General features: G+C 38.4%; 1 protein-coding gene across 7 annotated transcripts in view; it reads left to right on the forward strand.

Moving 5' to 3' along the window:
• The window catches only part of myt1b (myelin transcription factor 1b), an 87975-nt gene that overhangs the window by 59847 nt on the left and 5032 nt on the right, over nucleotides 1–23096 (forward strand). For 4 of the 7 annotated variants that reach the window (XM_046870134.1, XM_046870135.1, XM_046870137.1 and 1 more), the window contains exons 2-22: nucleotides 4647–4747; nucleotides 7920–7974; nucleotides 8799–8829; nucleotides 9436–9498; nucleotides 10319–10596; nucleotides 10866–11735; nucleotides 13010–13144; nucleotides 14328–14418; nucleotides 14532–14651; nucleotides 16512–16729; nucleotides 16811–17001; nucleotides 18012–18263; nucleotides 18652–18806; nucleotides 19012–19074; nucleotides 19507–19575; nucleotides 19865–19927; nucleotides 20248–20331; nucleotides 20874–21095; nucleotides 21285–21376; nucleotides 21457–21560; nucleotides 22630–22773. In XM_046870134.1, the coding sequence (XP_046726090.1) occupies nucleotides 4647–4747; nucleotides 7920–7974; nucleotides 8799–8829; nucleotides 9436–9498; nucleotides 10319–10596; nucleotides 10866–11735; nucleotides 13010–13144; nucleotides 14328–14418; nucleotides 14532–14651; nucleotides 16512–16729; nucleotides 16811–17001; nucleotides 18012–18263; nucleotides 18652–18806; nucleotides 19012–19074; nucleotides 19507–19575; nucleotides 19865–19927; nucleotides 20248–20331; nucleotides 20874–21095; nucleotides 21285–21376; nucleotides 21457–21560; nucleotides 22630–22773 (3401 nt within the window). The remainder of the gene's footprint in view (nucleotides 1–4646; nucleotides 4748–7919; nucleotides 7975–8798; nucleotides 8830–9435; nucleotides 9499–10318; nucleotides 10597–10865; nucleotides 11736–13009; nucleotides 13145–14327; nucleotides 14419–14531; nucleotides 14652–16511; nucleotides 16730–16810; nucleotides 17002–18011; nucleotides 18264–18651; nucleotides 18807–19011; nucleotides 19075–19506; nucleotides 19576–19864; nucleotides 19928–20247; nucleotides 20332–20873; nucleotides 21096–21284; nucleotides 21377–21456; nucleotides 21561–22629; nucleotides 22774–23096) is intronic. The other 3 variants (XM_046870139.1, XM_046870138.1, XM_046870136.1) reach the window with 3 other exon arrangements.

Here is a 23096-nt window from a genome sequence, read left to right on the forward strand (position 1 = left end):
AAGATGCCCTACCATGGACATCAAGGCTACGGATTTGATCTAATCTCAAATGTGCTGGTCATGGTCATGGTAACGTGGCGTCTCTGAATGCTTTCGTGGACATCGATTTGATGTAACTGTAGAACTCTTGCCGATTGCATGATAAATATGTGTAGATTTAAACAAGATCCAAACGTTTTAAAGAAACAATTAGCCTGAAGCGATCTTGTAAGTGCTTTCATACTTCTCGGAATAGTGTGGTCCATAAAGGCAGACGTGAAGAGTTGCATGAAAAAGTGATGAAGGTGAACTATGGCGATCCCAGGCGAGAGCGGTGTGCTTGCGCACTTTTGGCGCAGAAAAGCCCCTGCGCGTTTGTGCAGCACTCTTTTGATTTGATCCCAATTTTCCGACAAAATATAAAACCGCCTCTCTCGATTAAAATATTATTATAACCAGGCCTTCTCTTTGTGAATTTGTATTGTCACGTTCTTTGGATTTGCTCGTTTATTCTGTGTAGTGGATATAATTGTCTATGATATTTTGGGCATTTAATCTTACGTTCAGCAATAAGTCAATGAATTAATAGCGTTCAAAGTAATCAAGCTGCTTGTCTAGGGGTTTTTTAGTGCAACGCCAGAATTGAGAGTTAGTTCCATATGGCCATATGTGATTAAAGGTTGTAACAAGGGGCGTAGCACCGGACTCCCGGCCGAGCGCACGGATGGCGTGGAGGAGAGAAGAGAGAGGGGGTGGGTAGCCATTTGATTTTCCGCAGCAGTAGAAACCGAGTGGAGATGCTGTCCGTAAATGTCAAACGCCCCGGGTAGATGCGCCAAAGTCCTCAAAAACGAACTGTTCTCTCTCTCTCTCTCTCTCTCTCTCTCTCTCTCTCTCTCTCTCTCTCACACACACACACACACACACACACACACTTTCTCCTCCTCTCTCTCTCGTTCTCTAAAATGCGATTCTGGGATGAATCCTAAAGCCTCACTTTTCTCTTATTCGTTGCGCCAGTGTTGTATATCAGATGAAGTGTCCGATCAAAACACCTGCAGCCAAGATGGTGGATGCGCTGAAACCTAGAGTGTGGGGGGGGGTTAAGTCCGCTGATGTTTGATCTCATAGTTGTTGTCATGAACAGCTACAAAAATCAAGCTGAATACAAGCCAGTGATTAATGCTGTCTCTCCAGTTCACAAGAAATGGCATCCGACCACCATTTCGCTGCTTCGTCACTGTTACTTCGTCTCTAGCGTTATAACCCATGTGTGTTAGTTTTGCTGTCGGCAAATATTGTTTTCATTACTGCTGTTAATCCAACCGATACTCTACTGCTGCTCTGTTTGTACGCTTTTACTCCTCTAACAGTAGTACTGCCAATAATATAATTTAAAAAAAAACAAGTTTGTTAAACGATTTAACATGCTACTTATGGTGTATGGCTATTTTGCAATGCAAATTTTCATTCAGAAAAATCTTTTAAAGGAAAAATATAATTGTTTAACAATTATCTATCTATCTATCTATCTATCTATCTATCTATCTATCTATCTATCTATCTATCTATCTATCTATCAAGTAGATAGGGTCACATCATTTAACTTCTAAAAAGAAAGTAAAGACAGCCTTTTTTTTTTATTACTAACCAAATTGTCTCTTCATTCACACTCAAAGCTCTATTCATTGTCATTTGCTTATGCTTTGGAACTCTTATAAACCCTGTGCTTATCCAATGGACTTCAGAAAGTGGAAAAGGTGGAGTGAATTAAGTCAGGAAGGTAGCAGGTGCTTGAGTGCGGGAAGCCGATGCGCATGCGCAGTAGAAACAGCTGGGTCAAAGTGTGGCGTTCTTATTCTGTGCACAGCACCGAGTCACGGCTCTTGTTTGTTAATAACCAACCAAGACTTCGGGTTCATTTTAAATATGCAGGATTGCTATTTATAATAGCAATATTATATTTATAATAGCAATCAGAAAGTTGAAACGCTTTTAATGGGTAATTTTCGTGTACTTTTTTTGATTGCTGGTGTAGTCTGTGTGGCTCGTAATCCTGTTTGCAAATTCTGATTTGGTGCTTTATGTTTTCACAGCCATCTGTAAACCGATTAGACTATAACAATTGGGCAATAGATTAAACATGATCTACAAAAGGGTGATATATGTTTAAAAAAAAATGAGTTACTCATACCTTCATATAGCAATTAATTCACGTTTAGACCGATTTATTAAATAACGTTATTTTCAGTGCAAAGTTATATTTAATATGTTTTGGAAGGTAGGTAAAAGGTCTGGTTATTATTTATATTTACAGTAACTTTGAAAAGCCACCATTCTGTCTTAAACACTTCCCTGATTGGTTCTACCACGATAAAAACTCCTCTATAAATGTTAAACAAACATCTACTAACAAAAAACTTCTTCATGTCAGTGTATATGTTAAACTTTTTGTCTGCCATACACAGTCTCATGTCATTTGTTACTACAGACACAGTTACCTGATAGACAAAGCGTATTAATATTAACTTATATATACAAGTTAACTTACATTGTTATGCCTAAGAGCTGACGAAAAAGCCATTAACCCCACTGTAACTACACAGTTCATTCGCTCTGTCATACACATGCATTTTAGTTGTACTGTTTTATTATAATTGTTTTTTTATAAAGGAACATTTCATTATCTCTACATAGTCAGCCAGTAATTGCTGTTACTTGTTTAAGATATCTTTGTGTATTGCAACAAGGTGGTGCAATGGTGGTCTTTAGAGATGAGATTTTTACCCGAGAACCTGAAAAATTTAAACCGGTTGCTCTGAACTCTTGAAAGCTCTTTGAAATACTTTGAACACTTTGGATGGGAGTTAAGCAGCAGAATGAATGAAAGTTGTTTTTGTTTGTGTCATACACGTGACCATGCTACTCTACTGAATTTTTCTGTACACGTGCCCATTTTAAATTATGTGTGTGTTTGTGTGTGTGTGTGTGTGTGTGTGTGTGTGTGTGTGTGTGTGTGAGAGTCTCTGTAGAAAAGCTCTAAGTGGCAGTGACCTACAGCTCTCTGATTCTGCTCATTGACATTCTGCTGGTCCTCTTTTGCATTATTGCTGTTCTGCAGAGTTTTTTAAGCACCAAATCAGATCTGCCTGCTTTGTTTACTCTGCGCTTGCTGAGGGAGTAGGGCAGATGTTATGGACAGAGAGAGATTGAGGAAAGAGAAACAGGCAGACTTGTTTAACAAACCACTCATTTACTGAAAACAAGCTATCGCTCTCTCTCTATCACTCTATCTCTCTCTCTCTGTCAGAGGTGTGTTTTAGTGCCCAGACTGAAACAGATGGGAGACCACAGTGAGGAAAAAGCAACAGATTGAGTGAAAGGAGGAGAGAGGAAGTTAAGATAGGATACAACAGAGAAGGGATATAGTGTTAACAGCCCTGGTACATGGAAAGGTACAGAGTGTAAACATGAAGGCCAAGTCATAAAAGCAGGAGGATCATATCAATAGCCTGTATTTTTTTATGCATCTATTTTTCGTACAGATTCCTATTTTTCTTAGTATTTATTCCATTCTTATTATATTTATCTCAATCAGCGAAAACTTTGAGAATAATATAACTAGCATGTTCAGCCTGATTTATCTCTAGTTGACAGTGTTAAATGCACAGCAATATGAGCCCCATTGTGAGCACAGAGATCCAACAGATACATTGTAATCTGTGTATGGTGACGAATAGGATGATCACTTTAACACAAATATAGTGTGACGGCCTTAATTTTTTTTCTTTTTCATTGCTTTTTTCTTTCTTGAGCTTGCAAGTCTAGCACTTTGGCAAATGCTATTACACTAATGAAAAAACATGAAGGAAGAAAAGCACGTAGATTTATGAGAGATTCATTACTTACTTTAGTTACTTAGTTACTTACACCCCCCCACCCCCCAAAAAAAAGCATGTATGTGCAAGCGCACACACACACACACAAACACACACACACACATTTGATTGATTCTCAGCACCAACTGTCTACCAGCTACTTTAGCATGTGCTTATATACTCAGTCACATGGCATTGCAAATTGTGATTTATGATTCTGTTTTACTATGCATCAACAATATGCAGTGTATTTATAGGCACCCTAGCTGGCATTATGAACCATCTGCTTTCTAAAATATTCTTCAGCCCTTCTTTGTTTTACACAGTATTGATTTTAAATGACTTTCTATTCATTTAGTATTTTTGTTTTTCCATTATTTTTAGAGAGCCATTCCTGTGTGTGGATGGGTGTGTATGTGTATGTGTATGTGTGTGTGTGTGTGTGTGTCTGTGTGTCTGTGTGTCTGTGTGTGTGTGAGATAGATAGATAGATAGAGAGAGAGAGAGAGAGCGAGAGAGAGAGAGAGCGAAGAGAGAGAGAGAGAGAGAGAGAGAGAGAGAGAAAGAGTCAGGTTTGTCTTTTTCTTGTACTGACTCTGGAGTTTTCAGAGCGGTGATGGGATGATGTAGCCCTTTTGCTGCTGAATCATTCCTTGTGGAATGGAATAACTGATAGTACTTGTGCTTAGTTTACTGTTCTCTCTGCCAGTGCTGATGCTGTTATTTACCCCTGTCTCTCTATTTCGATCCCTCAATCTTTTTTATTTTATTTTATTCTTTCCTTATCAGAGAATGAGTATCGGGGCAAGCTGGTAAATCAGCGCTGGACGAGAGGAGACAAGATCAGCCGCTGCCAGCCCTCTCTCAGATCGCAGAATCGTGCAATCAAAGTGAGTCTTACCTACTGGTGCTGTTTGCCAATAAGGTTGACATGGATGAGCCATTTTTCTCTTTCACCCATTTATAACTTATTTTTATTTTGACGGAAGAGTGACAGCAGATGAAGGTCATTACCAAGCAAAAGTGACTAAATGTCACCTGCTCTGTGCTCTCCCAAATGTAATTTTAAAAGCCTCATTGTATTATTGAAAAAGGCTGGAAAGATTTAACAGTGGGTCTGTCCTTGAGCAGTTTTTGTTTGCTTTGTTTACAAATACTCTGGACTCTACCTCTTGTTCTGTATCCTTTGCTCCCTTTATTTTCTCCTTTCCTACTCTATCAATTATGCTTAGATGTGCGTTTTGGCCTCTAAGTAGCACTTCTTTTTCTTGATGCTTTTTAGAGCAGTCTGTTTTTTCACAGTCTTCCATCTATTTTTGTTTCAGTAAGAGGAGGGGTCAAAAGGGAGAAAGGTGCATGAGAGAGAAAGAGAATGCAAGAGAGTATGTGTACAGTGTCTATGTGTAAGCACTCATGCCCTGTGGCCCAGTGGATGTGTTTTTGTTTGCTTGTAATGGTGAACATTCATCTGACACCATTGATTTATTGATCAGATGTGATATGTTTAAAGACTTGCTGTTGCATGCATTCCTTTTGAAACCATCCAATTATTTGATGCCACATAGCCTGAGTGATTAACAATATCATCAGGCGCTCAAGCTGTGTTAAAGGCTCTCACAAGGGACAGAAACACACAAATTCAAATAATACACATACACACAAGCACACATATCGGAAACACTTTATAAACCAAGTGGCAAAATATGATTTTTGAATATTGAGAATATTTACTGATTTATGCAGTAAGTACTGTGGAATGAAAAGTGTAGTATTATAATTATATACATATACAGTCATAAAATGTACAGCTACTACACACTAAAGTGCACACGAACATCCATAACCCCCACTAGTTGTCAGTCAAGCCCCAAGTGTGCCCATTAAATCCACTCCTCCTATTCCTTTGATGGACAGGCATGATGGATCTCCTTGGTGACATCATTGGACTCCCGTAATTGTGTTCCTCTGTCTGCAGGTAATTTTCAGGAACGTCAGTCGCCCTGTCACTCCGCCACTGTGGGTTTTGTGCTCTTCTTGTAAAAATGTGGAGGGGAATAAAAGGCTCATTTATTCACACCGGGGGAGGAGAGGTGACCTTCTCTGTGGAGTCATTGCCCCCAGCCAGCAATTTACATAGAGCTGTCAGCCTAGAGAGCACAAGCAAAGCCGGCCCAAAGCTGAGAGGGACAAAATTAATAATGCAGCATGCAGCCTCAAGGGACGCACGATCCTCCCTATATTCTAGCTAATGAAAACCTACGGCTTTTCTGTAGACATCTCGCGGTGTGTCTTTCTTTCTCACTTCTGTCTTTTTCATCTTTTCTGGTTAATATACATTTTAGCAGTCAAAGACCGTGATTCAAAAAGAGACAAACGGAATAATCTGAACGTGCATTAAAAGGCTTTTGAAAGAGATCTAGGAAATGCAGATGAAATGGACCAGTCTCACACATACAAATTTAATGAGGTGGAATTTAAAAAGAAAAAAAAAAAAGAATGTGAACTCTGATGTACTTACCTATTTGAAAGGAACGTGCATGTAACTATGGTTACGCAAAACATGAAAGCAATGCGGGCTCTATTAGTGCCTACACGATTCATTTGTTTACTATCAGTCCAAGAGGGAGGGAGGAATGAACGAATAGAGACAGAAGGAGAGAAAAAGAAAGGAGAGTGCACTACAGTATCATCATTAAAGAGAGGAGAATGGAGTGAACTCATCTCTCCCTGGCCTTTGTGTTTTGGGGTCAGAAGGAAGTTTCAGAAGCACAGAGAGGGTATACAGACCTCACTGCTGAATGGCACATGCATAAACACACACCCACAACCTTCGACACAATGCCAGGGTTTATCTGAGCTGGGCTTTTTGAAATGCTTAAGCAAACTTTTTCTCCCAGGCCAGTTAAGTGTGTGTGAATCTCGGCAAAGCACAAAGCAGGCTTGTTGTGAGTGTGTGGTGAGAGCTGAGAGTGTGTGAGAGAGGAAGAGAAGGCATTCGCCGCACCTGTACACCCGGATACAACCCCCAACCCCCCTAGTACACCCACACCCACACTCCACACATGTGCACACATACACACAATCAACTTTTTTATCCTTGCCCCACACCCAAATCACACACAACATCCTCATTATCCCACACTCTCAAAAGTCAGCGATCAGCAGGAAGAGAGGGTGAAGAGGAAAGAAAGAGCAAAAGAGAAAGGGGGCCAAGTGAAAGAGAAACTCTTGTGTTAAACTCTAGTGTGCTTCTGCCAGGTTTGGAGGCTCTTCCAACAAAGTGGCTAAGTGTAGTGGGAGTGGGGTTCAGGGAGGGTCAATGGGAGGGAGATGTAGGGCATTTGCATGGATTCCATTTGATTTGGAGCACAGCCGGGTAATCAGGGCTAATGGCACTATTGTGCCTTAAAAAACACCCAATAGCTTTAGCGTGAGCTCATTCTAGTGGGTATGTGTGTGTTTTAGTGTGAAACAGGGTTCGACACCTGCTCCTTTGTGCCAGAAAGCACAGTGTAGTGATGGGGAGAGAGTAGACCCTGAGAAAAGAATTACAGTGATTTGGAGTGACTGTGTTTTTATTATTGTTAGCCCTGTGCTTATGCGTGCTATTATAATAACCACTCAAGCCTCACATGGGGCCTCAGTCATAAATAGGCTTTTCCGAAAGATACAGCGTACTCCCCCAAGCGCACCATCCAATCATATAGATTGTTCAGGTGCAGTAAATTATAGGGTGATGAAATGATGGCGAAAAAGAAAGAGAGATCACAGGGTGTGTGTGTGTGTTTTATTTTTTATTTTTGCTTTCATTTTTATTTGCTGCAATTTCACATTCTCTTTCTTCATTTCTCTCTCAGTAAAAAGGTGAGGGGTGCAACATACTGAGGTAAACAAGTAAAAGTTTACCAAAGGAAAAATACATGTACTGTATGTTCAAAATGTGTGTTGTACAATTCTATAAGATTGAGGCTGTACATTTATATTTATGTCTTTATTTGAACTGTATTTCTGCTCTGCCTGAAGAATGCAATTTAAACTCTCTCTCCTCTACCTCTGTCACAGATGAGCTTGGACATTGATGACAAGCGTGCATGCACACGGTCCAAGGGAGGACGAAGTAAGTCTCTCTCTCTCTCTCTCTCTCTCTCTCTCTCTCTCTCTCTCTCTCTCTCTTTAGTCTATCTGTGTAGAGTCAACATTTGTGCTGGTCAGCAAAGCACCACTTTAGTTGGTCAGCAAAGCATCAGTTTTCATTTCCATTCAGACAGATTTGCTTGTGTTTGCTGACCTTCTAGACCATTTTTCCTTTGCTGGGCAAGAAGCACAGTTTGATTAGAGTGCATTGTGGGGATAGTTACATACAAAAACAGCGGTTCATAAAAATCCTTCTCAAAAGGATACAATCAAACAGACGCATTAGTTAAAATGAAAAACTTTGATATATTAAATATTTTTTAAAAGCTCTAAGTAGTGCTTTTTTTCTTGTTTCTTTTTTTTTTTTTTAACAAAAACCCTACACTAAGTTAAATCTTTTAGTCTGTCCCAATTTGTTTACCGTAAGTGCTGCACTCAAAAGTATTGATTTAAAATGCTAAGCTTATTGCTTTCTGCAATTTAGCTTTAGTCTTTAATTTTACAGAAGCAATTAATCACTGTTTTTGTGCTGAAGGCTGCATATAGCTGCACTTTTTATTCCTCATCAACACTGTGTTTTTGGCTGAATCAGTTGTTCATGGCATAAGTGTTTTGTGTGTGTGCGCGTGTTCACGTGGCCATGTCTGGTTTACCTGATAATGCAATCATATATGCTGCTGTATGTAGCATCTAAGGATTTCTTTGTGTTTGTGATTTATTGATTGTCGTTTTTCTGCAGTTATTTGGACTTACGCTTCCTCTGCTAGTTTTTGACACTCTATATTGAATCTTTTTTTTTTTCTGCAGCTCCCACCGAGATTATAGTCCAGGAGCTGAGGTAAGACAGATTTCCTCTGTGTAGACAAATATGCCAACATTCTATCATTGTGGCCAATCATTTTCAGCTGCATGTTTCAAGTTATACATCACAAAACAACACATTTTTTTGAAAAGGAATCTGAAAAGGGATTGAAAACCTTTTTTTCGAGAGAGTTGCATGCCTTGCATGCACGTTTACATATATGTTGAAATTATTTTGCATTAACACAGCTTCCCCCTTCAGATTAACCTGCTTTTTAATGCATATATATAAATGCTGATTATCATTTTGCATGACATAAAAAATGGCCCTGCTGTAGGTCCTGGCCCTTTCTCATGTCCTCCTGTGTGAAGGTCATGACATGTGTTCTGTCAGATCAGTGTTAGGAAGATGTAGGTGCACAAAATGTGGAAGATTGTAGTATAACTGAGGTAAATATTCATTATCTGTCCAAAAGGCCTGGACTAAAAAAATAAGATGAAAGGTGAAACAAAAAATTACAATAATAATAATAATAATAATAATAATAATAATAATAATAATAATATTATTATTATTATTATTATTATTATTATTATTATTATAAGCCTTAAACTAAATTGAACTACTTCTGACTCCATATAGCTGCCCTACTCCAGGATGCAATGGTTGTGGTCATGTCAGTGGCAAATATGCACGACACAGAAGGTATGACAGATGAAATACCCATATAATCTTTTGTCTATAATTCTCTATAGGTCCTTTGTAGTCCTCTATAGATCCCATCTTTTTCCAGCTTTTTTCCCCTTATGAGCCTTCTTCGATATAGCCACCCATGTCAGGTTTTCTCAGAATACCTATAATTCTGCTGAATTTTTCTGGTTGAGCCTCTTTTGTTTTTCTTTTTCTTTTTGTTCCTTTCTAGTTGTCTGAGTGCTCTCTCTCTCTCTCTCTCTCTCTCTCTCTCTCTCTCTCTCTCTCTCTCTCCCTCTCTCTCTCTCTCCGTATGTCTCTCTCTTTTTTTCCTCTCTGGGCCGTTCGTTGTGGCACGTCTCCAGCTTATTGTGAACATATTACTTTTTTGTTTATTTACACATGTATCTATTAAGGAGACTATTTTAGAAGCCCCATGTTTATAGATCTCACAGAGTCTTGCTTCAGTAGCTACACTTTGGAGCTGGGAGTTTTATTGAATTGTGCTGTCTGCTGTTGTGTTCATTTTATCACTCTTTTTCATTCTCTGTACCTATCTTTAAATGTGGCATAATTAAGCTTTTCACTTAATTGACTTTGATGTATAATGGGTGTGTGCTGTCACAGCACCCTCCAAAGATGTTATTCTGTAGTTCTTACGTTTCATTTGCTCTCAATAGTTAGTATGTGCTTCCTGCATGGCATGGTTTGTTGCTTTAACATTGCCTTTGGTCCTATGATATGAGTAAACTGGCTTTTTTTAGTGGATTTTTTTTAGAGCTTTTTAAATGACATTTGATCTGATATTTTTTTTCCCCTTTTTTCTTTACCATAGTACAATGAGTTGCCCTATTGCCAGAAAAAGGAGGCTCCTGGAGGAGTCAGAACAGAATCACTCACCATCCAAGAGGAAGTCCCACCCATTGAAGTTGGCAATGGATGGATGCTTTAATGAAGAGCGTGAGGGGAGCAGTGAGGAGATAGAGGTAAAGGAAGAGGATGAGGAAGAAGAGAGCAAATCTCTTCAGCTGCATAGAAATCAAGAGCATGCAGGAGAAGAAGAGCAGGAAGCTAGAGACAGAAGCCCCAACATAGGAGAAGCAGGTGATGAAGGTGAGTGTTTAAAGTGCAACAGCCATGTACCACGTTCCTGTGGCTACTGAAATCTGTAGGCTTGTTATACAGAAGAGCAACTCACACTTGAACTTAACTAATGAAGGTTTTTTTTTTTTTTTAATTACCCATGAAATATAGAAAAATAATTCCCAAAACTACACATGATTTTGATGTTGACAAAAAAATGACAAATGTTTGTTAGTCAATTAGTAATACACTGTTAATTAGCAAATACGTCTTTCTCATTCGCTCCTTTTCTCTCACAGAGGAGTGTGTGATCATTGAGGCATCTTGCACAAAGAAGGCTAAATCTGTTGAAACAAATGACCTTTCCAATTATGAGCATATAGTAGCCAACTCTCTACTGCACCTCAGCAGCCACAATAACCATACCACATCACCTCAAAAACAAGAACAAAAACAGCAACAACATTCTGTGGCCATAGAGGAAAATATGGATAGATCAACCATACCAGAAGAGGAGGAAAACAGAGAGGAAAAGAGCACTGGGAAGAAATGTGAATGCCAAATATCATCCACTGTGAATGGACTGAATGAGAAACTAAAGGACGAAATGGTGAAGGAGGAAGTGAATGGAAGGAAGGAAGAGTCAGACCACCAGTATTTCACAGAGGAAATCAGTAAACAGCTTTCAGAGAATGACAAGAAGCCACAGGGAGAGAAAATCTGGAAGGAAGAGTATGACAATGATAAAGAAGTAAAAGATCAAAAGTTGGACAAGTACAGCCACACTGACCCCTATGTAAATCATGCAACTCAGGGCTCCCAAAAGGAGGACTACAGTACCCACAAACCCCTCTCACCACAGAGTTGTATATCCAGCCAGGTCCCAGCAGCTCCAATGATCATCGAAGTGCGGTCTGAGGAATCAGAGAAGGATGAAGAAAACGGGGATGATGAAGAGGAGGAACCGTCAGTGATGGCTGAAGAGTCAGAAATGTATGACATGATGCGGGGAAACCTGAGACTTTTAGAGCAGGCTATCGCTCTCAAAGCCCAGCAGGTCAAAGGTAACAGAGAGTTCACAGCCATCTCTGAGCATCATCGATACTTCCCTCTAGATGATCGACCCACCAAACACATGGAGCTGCTGCGCAAGAGTTACTATTGCAAAGGTAAGGGCTGAGGGAGAAGGAAGTGGCTGCCAAAAAGGTTTACAGAACATCTGGTTGAGTTCAGAAGTGTGCATTGGCATCAGGATTTTTACTTTATGTGGCCTGAGGTTTGCAAATATGCAAGCAACGACCACTGAATGAACTGTCTGTGCACAGTGGGTTTAATTAGGTTAATAAGTTATTTATAAAAAATGTTTTTTAAAAAGCAGGTACAAAAAACTGTGATGAACTTAAGCTGAAGTTGAAAGACTTAGTCGTAATTTACGGCCTGTGGTGACTGTGCTGGCATTTTTTACCTGTGTGTTTTCAACGTTCCTGAAGGCATAGTCGTAGGGTTTGCATTAAACAAACAAAAAAATTCAAGGTCTACTTTTGGCTTAGAGCACTAAACAGACATAGACACGCACCTAAATATCAAGCTTAAGCCTAGATAAATAAGCTGAAAAGACATACATTTGCTTTAACAAGACACCAGAGCCCGTAGACTTTTAATGGAATCGCTATAAAGTGTAAACAGGTCAAATGAATTTGCTTCCAGATATTTTGAAGCTGTAGTATGTGATTACTGGAGAAAGCACTTAACGCAGTAGAGAGTAAGAGAGGGGGAGGGTGCTTGTAATTAGATTGGTTTTGCATTTGTTTGTTCTTTTATTGGTTTGTTTGTGGTCGTGTCTTGGCGCTCTGCCTGGTCCTCACATCACTCCAGTCGTTGAGCACACTCAGTCAGGTTCTGCACATCCCCATTTAACTGCCTTGCTTATACCCGGTCCGGTTTTAATTAGAAGTTGCATGTCTTGTTAGCATTTCAACATTCAATTAAGGAAGCACTGGGGCATGAGTAAAATCCTCTAAGTCTCCCTCTCTCTTCTCCCTTTTGACTCTCATTTATTCAGCCTTGACTTTATTGTCTATGTGCTTTCATTTGAACACCGTATACATCCCCAAGACAAACCTCTCCAGTGGTACCAGTTTAATGACACCCTTTTTTTTTCAACCACACTGCAAACAAATGTTCATCAACTGCATCTAATGGCCATCATTATCACTCTAAATCCACTCCAGTGACTTTAGGGCTTCAGATATTGTTAAGGGGTGTGAGTGAGTATTAGACAAATGTATATAGTTATTTGTATGTAATAAAGCTCTGCTGGTTTTCTTATTACACTTTATTTTATATTTTATATTTTATTTTATTGTATTTCTGTACAGTATTGTGAAAGTTGGTAGGAAACCAGCTGGTTTGACTGACAAGTAGTTTGACCTTACCTTTGCAGAAAGTTCAAGGTCAGAGAAAAGAGAGGTCAAATGCCCCACCCCAGGCTGTGATGGCACCGGTCACGTAACCGGACTGTACCCTCACCACCGCAGTTTGTCTGGCTGTCCTCACAAAGACAGGATCCCCCCAGAGAGTAAGTCAGACTTGTGTACAAACAAACACACACACACACACACACACACACACACACACACACACACACACACACACACACACACACACACACAAACACACTTACTTTCCTTGTGAGGCAATTTATTATTCTAATTATTAATGCAGCCAAGTAGAGTAGTAAAATATATTATATGAATAGCAGAGTAAGTTAATAAATCACAAAATTATAACATGGGTAATGGGGTTTACTATCAACATCTAGGCCTAATTTGTAAATGAGAATCAGAAATTATTGGTGTAGATCTTTATCAGCTCATTAGTCACTTAATTGAGGTGAATTTGCATCTATGGGGCACCACAAATCTCCAATCATGATGTGCAGAGATGTTTGGATATCATCACATATTCCTTTAGGTCAATAAGTTATTACACATATTCATGTCAGTGCTTATACATTATTGGATTTATTTAGGCTGAATTTACATATTTTTTATAAAATAACATTTCAGTTTTTTTTTTTAAGTTTTAATCAGGCTTTTATAACCTTTATACATGTATATAACCATTGAATTTAATGGGTTTTAAAATTTAAAACCATTGAGTATTCTACCTGGTTCCACCAAGTAAAGCAGCAAAAAAATATTGTACCATACTTTCCTGCACTGTTGATCTATTAAAAGGTTTATTGCTTCATTCATTTGTTTGTGACAATCTAAGACCATACTTTCCTGCACTGTTGATCTATTAAAAGGTTTATTGCTTCATTCATTTGTTTGTGACAATCTAAGACACCTGCACCTCTAAATATAAAATTAAAGTGTTTCCTTTTTTAAAAACATTTTTGTATTTTTTAAAAACTAGTTTGCTAAATGATTTCCTTTATTAGCTCAGTGTTACAACACCCAGATTTGTGCATGTATCATTCTTGCTGCTTAATGTTGCACTTGTTTCTATGCAACTGCGATGAAATATATATATATATATATATATATATATATATATATATATATATATATATATATATATAATTTGCAAGCATTGAATATATATTCAAATTAGAATGGAAGGATAATTGTAATTAACAATGATAAACTCTACAATAAAAATCTATGTACGTTTTTTTTTCTTTGTAAATGCCCTGCTTTTTTAACAGTGTGTTTAAATTGTATTTGGTTCCCTGTTTGTTTTATTTGTGTGTGCAGTCTTAGCCATGCATGAGAATGTTCTGAAGTGCCCTACGCCTGGTTGCACAGGACAAGGCCACGTCAACAGTAACCGCAACACACACCGCAGGTACAGCATCTCACATTAGTCACGCCACTGCATCTCCCATTAGTCATGCAGATGCTCACACATATGTTCACACACCTTTCCAATGCTCTCAATGACACTTAATGTGCTCTTAGTTTATCTGGATGTCCAATCGCTGCTGCTGAGAAGCTGTCCAAGAGCCACGACAAGCAGCAGCTGTTGCAGCCACAGACAGAACAGCCCAAAAGCAGCCCGAACACAGAGAGAGTGCTCAGGTCAGTCCACACCTTTAGCTACATTGCTGTACTTTCATTCATTCGTATTTCTCATGTGAAAGCCAGACAGGTTAGGATTTCAGATTCATTCCAGCAAAGGCACTGTTCATTCCAATCATAAGAAAAAAGAACAGGAATTACATGCACAACAAGCAAGATGCAAATAGTATATATTCATTGTATAGAATACATTTTAGAATGTTATATTGCTATAGAATCAATACACCTGGCCTAAGTCAATGTAACAACATGATGAATAATACCACCTGCCACAGTTTGTTAAGATATTAGCTGTCAATCAGAGGACTTTGCCTTTAGTAGATGAATTCTTTGTTCAACCTTAACCCCCCCTTTCTGCCCTTCTAACAGAGAACTGCCTAGTCTATCATACCAAGTTCACAAAGCAGCCCCATAGCACTAATTATACTGCAGATAAGCTAATTAATGGACTTACAGGGCATGGAGTATGAGAAAAATAATTACTTTCCTCCAGGAAGGATGTCTGTTGTTGGAAAGCAATGCAGATTCCTGTATCAATGGACAGAGACTTCTCTTATTGGTACAGTTGTAATTTGAATGAGCATTAGTGTGGTGCTGGAGCCCATTAGGAGGAGACAGAGGGGTCACAAAAGAGATGTGCATATGTCACCTTGTTCTAATGGGAATGTACTGGCTTAAACTCAAGGCTATATTGAATGACAATGCTCATCCTCTGCATGCCATCTTGATTAAACAGACAAGGAGATACAATAACAGCCTAAAAAAAATATTTCTCACCTTTTTTTTTTCATTGTATATACAGAGCGTTCAAAAAGTCCCTCATTAATGGCCACGCAGAGTAGGTTATGGGAAAATATTTGTTTAATAAAACTCATTATTATTCGTACTTGTATTTATTTATTAAATCTCGCACAGTATCATGATGTGGTATTCTTGTCTCCAGAAAAGCTGCTCTACACCACCACTGCAGAGGGACTTTTTGAACACACTATATTATCATAGTTTAGAATTCTATGAGCTCTGAGCATCCATAAGAGATGTCTTATCTTATTAGTTTGTCAATAAAAAGAGTCTCTAACCAAATATTTTGGGAATATTTTCCAAAGGTAATTACTATTATAAAACGTTTTGTTTGGCTGCTGATATTAATAGTGAATAAAGTATGAAGAATGAAAGAAAACACAGGCTGTAAGTGTACATATATATAAGTACAATAGCAATACAGAATTCTTGCTTTATAAGTCACACACACACAGACACACAAACACAAATTATGTTAGAGGATTTTGTTGCTCTTAAAAGATTATTTAGGACCAGCACTCACTGGATTCATGCACGACTGTTTTAAAGCAAATGAATTCCATGCTCTACAAAATGCAAATGTGCCCAGAGGTGATAAGACATTGTTAAAGCCTACTCTTTTGTCTGTTTTTATAAATGTTTTATCTGTATATAAGAAAGCCTAAACATGCTAGAACTAAAAAAAAACCTCAGAAATTTTAAATAAATAAATACATAAATATGTACCTTAGTTGGAAATTTTTTTTTTATAACGTGTGTGTGTGTGTGTGTGTGTGTGTGTGTGTGTGTGTGTGTGTGTGTGTGTGTGTGTGTGTGTGTGATTTTTTTTTTGGGGGGGAGGACTTTCAGAATTGTGTATTTTTTGACATAATTGTATGGAAGTATGTATTAACACAAACTAACAAAAGTGTTAGAAAAGCTATTAAAAAAAACAAACAGAAATCTTGAAATTATAGCTTATATGCCATTATTTATTACCTGCATATAATATACATATGCAATAATATATATAATAATATATGCTTACATTTTTAGTTTTCTCACTATCTCGTTCTCTAGACCCATGTGCTTTGTGAAGCAGCTTGAGATGCCACAGTGTGGCAGCTATAGGGCAGCCAGCATGGTTCCAAACACACCCCGTGCTAACCTGGCAAAAGAGCTGGAGAAGTACTCTAAGGTCTCCTTTGATTATGCAAGCTTTGATGTGCAGGTATTCGGCAAGCGTGTACTTGCCCCACAGATACACACCAGTGAAAACTCACCCAAAGCTTTCAAAAGTAAGTAAAAGCAATTATGTGCAAAATATAAAAGTTTTAATAAGAAATGTCACTAATTTGTCTCCCACTGTTTATCCACAGCCAAACCTCCATTCCCCAGGACTTCCCCCCCTAGTCCCAGCATGCAAAGCACCTATGGAAAGAGTTCATGTGGAGCCCATGATTACTCCCATGATGCTGAGGCTGCACACATGGCCGCCACAGCCATTTTAAACCTGTCTACAAGGTGCTGGGAAAAACCTGAGAACCTCAGTACCAAACACCAAGATAAGGTAGAAGTCACACATATTGACTTGAAACAAATTGCAGCAAAATAATGACAATACTGTAAATCTGCAAAAAAGATTCTGTACTACAATGACATTCAGACCATGAAATGTATGTTTAAGTCTTTACATTTTCCCATCTATGGGGCAAATGGGTGTGTCTGTGTTACATTGTGTGGCTGTGGGGAAATGTTTCTTAAGTGTAAGGCAGTTTCATAAATATATCATGAGCTGGAGTGATATGCTTCCCAAGGCATCAACTGCTGTTGAAGCTTAGTTGCATCACCTCTCCTCCTTTTTTATTCCCTCCCACTTTATTCCTCTTTTTTTGCCATGCTTAGCGGTTATTACATGAAGTTATCCATGGATAGCTCAGAAGCAGGTGTGCATAGCTCTTCTGTTCATTATTCACACTCGTCTAATGAAAGAAGGCAGTTTAATGATTCTGTGGAGTCAGAAAGACTAATATGACTGTCCAAATTATTTTTCCTTTATCCACTCCTATCAGTTCTTCTTTTTCTCTCTCTTTTTTCATTCTCCAAAAAGGAGTTTATTCTCTATAGTTCTGGCTGTGATACTGTAGAGCATATATCCTTTTTTTGAAGCTTTCTGCCTCCTAAATAGAGTGACTAGTTCACCATTTTGTCAATTTACTGCCAGGTTTTTAGTGGAGGAGGATAAAAGGGGAAGATTAATGGACTGGGAAGGCTAGTGCCTTGCCTCTAATCAGAGCAGTGCTGTTCTGGGATCAGCTACATTTCTTGCTCTTTAACACTGAGTCACCTCCAACACTCTGCACTGTTTAAACACATTTAGCTCACAACACACTAGTATGCCGCTGTACATGCTGTGTTCTGATGCAGACAATCAATGAAATCTTTAAAATGGTCAGTGTTTAGATTTGGAATAGTACTTTGTGCAGTATAATATTATTTATATATATTTTTTTATTTAACTCTACACTATGCTGTATGAAAGGTCACTTAATCATAAGGTCTTTGTGTAACCTTTTTTAGAACCTGGAGATTGAGGTGGATGAAAATGGCACTCTAGATTTAAGTATGAAGAAGCCCATAAACAAAGAGGGAGGCCCATTGAGCACAAGCCCAGGCATGCGCTCCCCTGCCCTCTCTTCATCATCCTCATCATCCGGGCGCCATGGCAACACGGCCATCTCACCCCACTTACAGGCCTACAAGCAGGAGGAGTGGGAGGGGCCTCTGGATTATACCAAACCAAATCGGCAAAGGGAGGAGGAGCTAGAGGAGGTGAAACTTCACTCTTTTGGACTCAATCAAGTTACATCAGATAGGACCGGACTGGTTTTCTCTAGTCACTAGACTGTATAATTTAATATTTCAAATGCTTAGAAAAAAACTGAACTATTTACAAACTATTAACTGTTTACCCTGTATACTAAAAATACATAATATTTTAGCACAGCAATACACTGTTAAAACAGAATATTTATGATTTTAATAAACAAATTATTGGCATGCCAAGAACTTGATTTACTTGAAGAACTTGACACATTTAAAAGGAATTTCATTAATGTATAAAAACTAAAGTAAATTAAATATGTGTGTGTGTGTGTGTGTGTGTGTGTGTGTGTGTGTGTGTGTGTGTGTGTGTGTGTGTGTGTGTGTGGGTCTAAAGATGGAACATACAGCCCACTCTTTTGTCTCCTCTGATGCTGAGGACTGTGATATGGCTCAGGAGTGCTTAGAGGACAGGAAGTATCCTGGTGAGGTCACATCCCCCAGCTTCAAAGTCAAGTTCCAGCCCAGGGAGTGCAAGAAAGAGCTCCTAATGTGAGTGTCTGTGGCCATAGCCTCAAATCAACAGTTTATATAATGCCTTTACATATAATCAGTGCAAGGTGATGAAAGGTCACCTGTTTTTATTGTTAACCTTTTAATGCATGTTTTTTTTTATTCTGGTAAGTACACATTTGTAAATTGTTTCAAATGGTTTTTTTTTAACTTAGTGTTACCGTTTCTGTTATACCCTGTTTAGGTGTCCCACTCCTGGCTGTGATGGCAGTGGCCACATAACCGGAAACTATGCATCACATCGAAGGTACGATGCTGGCAGAAACTCTTGTTTTTATGATCCTGTCTCCTGCCTCCTCTACTGTGTAGCAAGGTTGCTTAGAACCTCCTGATCTCATGCAACATTGAGAAGAAATGTAATGAGTTAAAGCAGTTGGTAATTTGATACGGCAAACTGTAACACTGTCCCCCGTTCTAACTTTCTGTGATTTCTGATGCTTTTATAATCAAGTGAGTTTGTTGGCTCAAGCACTGTGTGTTGGCATGAGTAGTATTTTTTTTACATGTACCTGCAAAACAATTGCTATTTAGTTTAAGGAATGTATTTAGATTCAGATCTAGCCTTTCCTTGCCTCTTTGCTGCTTGGTTTCTGTTTCTTGTACTGATGTGGGATCTTCTGGGTTTTTTCTCTTTCTTGCATCCCTCTCCTTTTTTTTCATCCCTCTTCCTGTGGCTCAGTCTGTCTGGGTGCCCTCTTGCTGATAAGAGTCTTCGCTCCCTCATGGCAGCACATGCAACTGAACTCAAGTATGTGTTATAGCTCTGTTTCTTTCATTTCCCCATGCTACACTACTGGATACATTTTTATGGCTTTTTCAATTTGCTCGTATATTAACTTCTCACTTAGTGCTGCTTCTCCTATAAAAGGTCACAACTACATGCTTGTGTGCAAATGTTTGTTTTATTACGAGCATTGTCATTTTAGCAGTCTTTCCAATATAAATTAATGTTTTTGCTAACCGTGCTAATTGCTGTACTTATTATCCAGGACTAATCATAGTGCTCTTTTGTGCCATTATATTTATTGTTTACCCAGGTGCCCAACGCCAGGATGTGATGGTTCTGGCCACATCACTGGTAACTACGCTTCACATCGAAGGTATGGCTAATGCAACTCCTCCTACACAAACACACATTTGTTACACTCATATATACTTGAACATTGCAGGACAGAGAAGCTCAGAGTGAGGTAGTGTAGTTGTAGATAGGACTCACACACTCCTACACGAACAATAATCATCCACTATATGGATATGAGATTTTTCCCTATTGCTTCTGAATGGATAATGAAAATTAATCTACTTATGCTACCTGTAATGTTAATTCATTTGGCCTGTCTTATCTTAAGTCATGGCCAGAATTTGGCTGGTGTTGCTTTCTGCCTCCTCTCTTAATGGGCTTCACACTTTCTGTTTTCAGTTTGTCTGGGTGTCCTCGTGCCAAGAAAGGTGGAATCAAAACAACACCTACCAAGGAAGACAAAGAAGACTCTGAACTCTTAAAGTTCGTACCAAATAGAAAGATTTTTACAATACTATACTACTGTATTGTCTTAGTTATGAAACAACATTGTAGCTGGACCTTTAATAGCTTCATGGGAGAAATAAATATCATCGAAGTTCAAATGATTCCTGGTCACAGAATTTTTAAAGGACAGTCATTTCACTGTAGCCTACTACAGCTTGATGTAGTTCAGAAAGCTTTTACAACAGCATCATAACAGTGAATACATTTGGTTTACACCAACACTTTTTGCTTCTATAACACTTGAATAGAAATAAAGATGTTTAGTGGTTAAGAATGCAAATATAAAATAAATAAATAAAAATGTAATCGTGGTTCATGACTATGCAGTTAATTGAAAGTTTATTATTACAATTAAAAATGCAAGATTCAGAGTTACTTCATAATTAGAGATATTTTTATATATTTAATTAATAAATTGCTGTTAATCAATCACTCCCTTCTATTTTGTCACTGTTGTTTCCATCCTTCCTTGATATTCATATTCTTACTGTTTTTCTAAATATTTGTCTCTTTTCCAGGTGCCCAGTACCAGGCTGTGACAGTCTGGGTCATATCAGTGGGAAGTATGCCACCCACCGCAGTGCATATGGGTGCCCACTGGCTGCACGGCGCCAAAAAGAAGGCATGCTGAATGGCACACCTTTCTCCTGGAAGGCCTTCAAGACGGAGGGGCCCACCTGCCCCACACCAGGCTGTGATGGATCTGGCCATGCCAACGGCAGCTTCCTTACTCATCGCAGGTATAGTCCTACACAGATATTCGACCATGTGGCGCCTCCTATTTCATAGACTATTTTTAGATATTTTCATTTAAGATATTTAGACAGTATTAATGAGCAGATGCAAACTGTTCTCAGGGGTCTTGTGATCTGAAGGATTTTTATTCTTTCAAGTTAAATTTTTATCAATTGTTTCTCTTTGATTTCCAGTCTCTCCGGCTGTCCTCGTTCCTCACTGGCTAAGAAAAAAGCCAAGTTTCCTGGGGAGGAATATATAAATACCAAGTTTAAGGCCAGTGATGGTAAGTGCAGCATGTTCATTCATTGTCTTCTTCAGGTCAATTACTCTTCGTATATTCTAATTTATTTATTCTGTTTTTAGTGCTAGATAATGATGAAGACGTTAAGCAACTCAACAAAGAAATCAGTGACCTCAGTGAGTCCAACAACGAAATGGAAGCTGATATGGTCAACCTTCAAACACAGGTTAGCCATTAATCACATTAATGGCCTGAAAAAAGACCCAAATGAGCTATGCAGGATATTTTTGGTTAACATGAGAGGCAGCTATGCCCTATATCATAATACCAAATGAAAGTAAAGCTGAAAAATGTCTGGTATTACTTAGACCAGCCATAGTCATCATAATAGAAATGCTTTTCCTTTTAATAATCTTGAGCTAGATTTCTCACAATAATAAACATTCTGACCAATACCTGCAGAGTTAATTTACCTTTTAGGGTGTTAATTTTACATTGGTAACTTGCTACTATTGGCTTTGTGTTCTTATCTCCAAAATTTAACCAAGTTTGACAGTTGAACTGGGCAATTGGGACAAAAAACACAGCAGTTAACCACACAATGAAGCAGAAAATCCCTTACCTTAATATGGAAACTAAAAGAATAGCTCTTGTTTCATCTAGTACTTTTTAAATGACTCACATTAATGCTTACAATCAAGTTTTTACTCTTCACCAGAGGCTTCAATAACAGCAGCAAATATAATTGTAATTGTACCACATGTGATGCCATGTAAAAATAATTACCCAATGTCCCAAACCTCGTGCCTCTTTAATAATACCACACTGAGTCAGTTACCCAATGGTGTAATACCGTTAAGGCATCTTTGCAGGCATAATGTGGTTTGGGACTTAGTGTTTATTATGTAGTACTTGTCTCTACCTGCCTTAAGCTGCAGCATAACCCAAGTCTCAAACATTCTTTGAATAAAGTATTATTCAACCAGAGAGGGTGAAGTTCCATGTTCTTACATCCTGTAGATTTGAGAAAAAATGTTTTCATCTACCAACGTACAAAAAAAACATTTAATCAATCAAAACAATGAATAAAAAAATACAAAAATCATTAATTACCAGTAAATATATTTATAAAACTAAACACCCCTAACTAACGCCCATAACTTAAGAGCAAAATGATGCTGGTCCAACAAATATCCAATAGAATGTGGCTTGATTTTTGTCTCAACAAAACTGAACTGAAAATATTTGTGCTGTTTAGTGGTAACACCGCTTTTACCTGGTTTTGTTTTTCTCAGATAACATCCATGGAGAGGAACCTAAAAAACATTGAGCAGGAAAATAAGATCATTGAGGAGCAGAATGAAGCACTGTTTATGGAGCTGTCAGGACTCAGTCAAGCTTTGATACGCAGCTTGGCCAATATCCGTCTGCCCCATATGGTGAGTTTTCACACACACACACACACGCACACACACACACACACACACACGCACGCGCACGCACACGCACACATACACACACACAGCATGAATTCTTTTTTAGCAGTGTTACTCTGTATACCACAAATGGCTGTAATAATGTTTACTTGATTATCATTTGTTGTTTAATGAACTCATAATGATTATGCTGTTTATTCTGTAATGCTGCACTTCCAGTAAATATGGCTCATTGTCACAAATTTCCCACCCATCTCAAATGAATAATAAAGCAAACGCAAGTATGCACGTTCATACACGATTCCGCACAAGCGCATACTGTTTTG

Source organism: Silurus meridionalis, chromosome 16 (genome assembly GCF_014805685.1).
Source record: "Silurus meridionalis isolate SWU-2019-XX chromosome 16, ASM1480568v1, whole genome shotgun sequence".
Lineage (NCBI taxonomy): Eukaryota > Metazoa > Chordata > Actinopteri > Siluriformes > Siluridae > Silurus > Silurus meridionalis.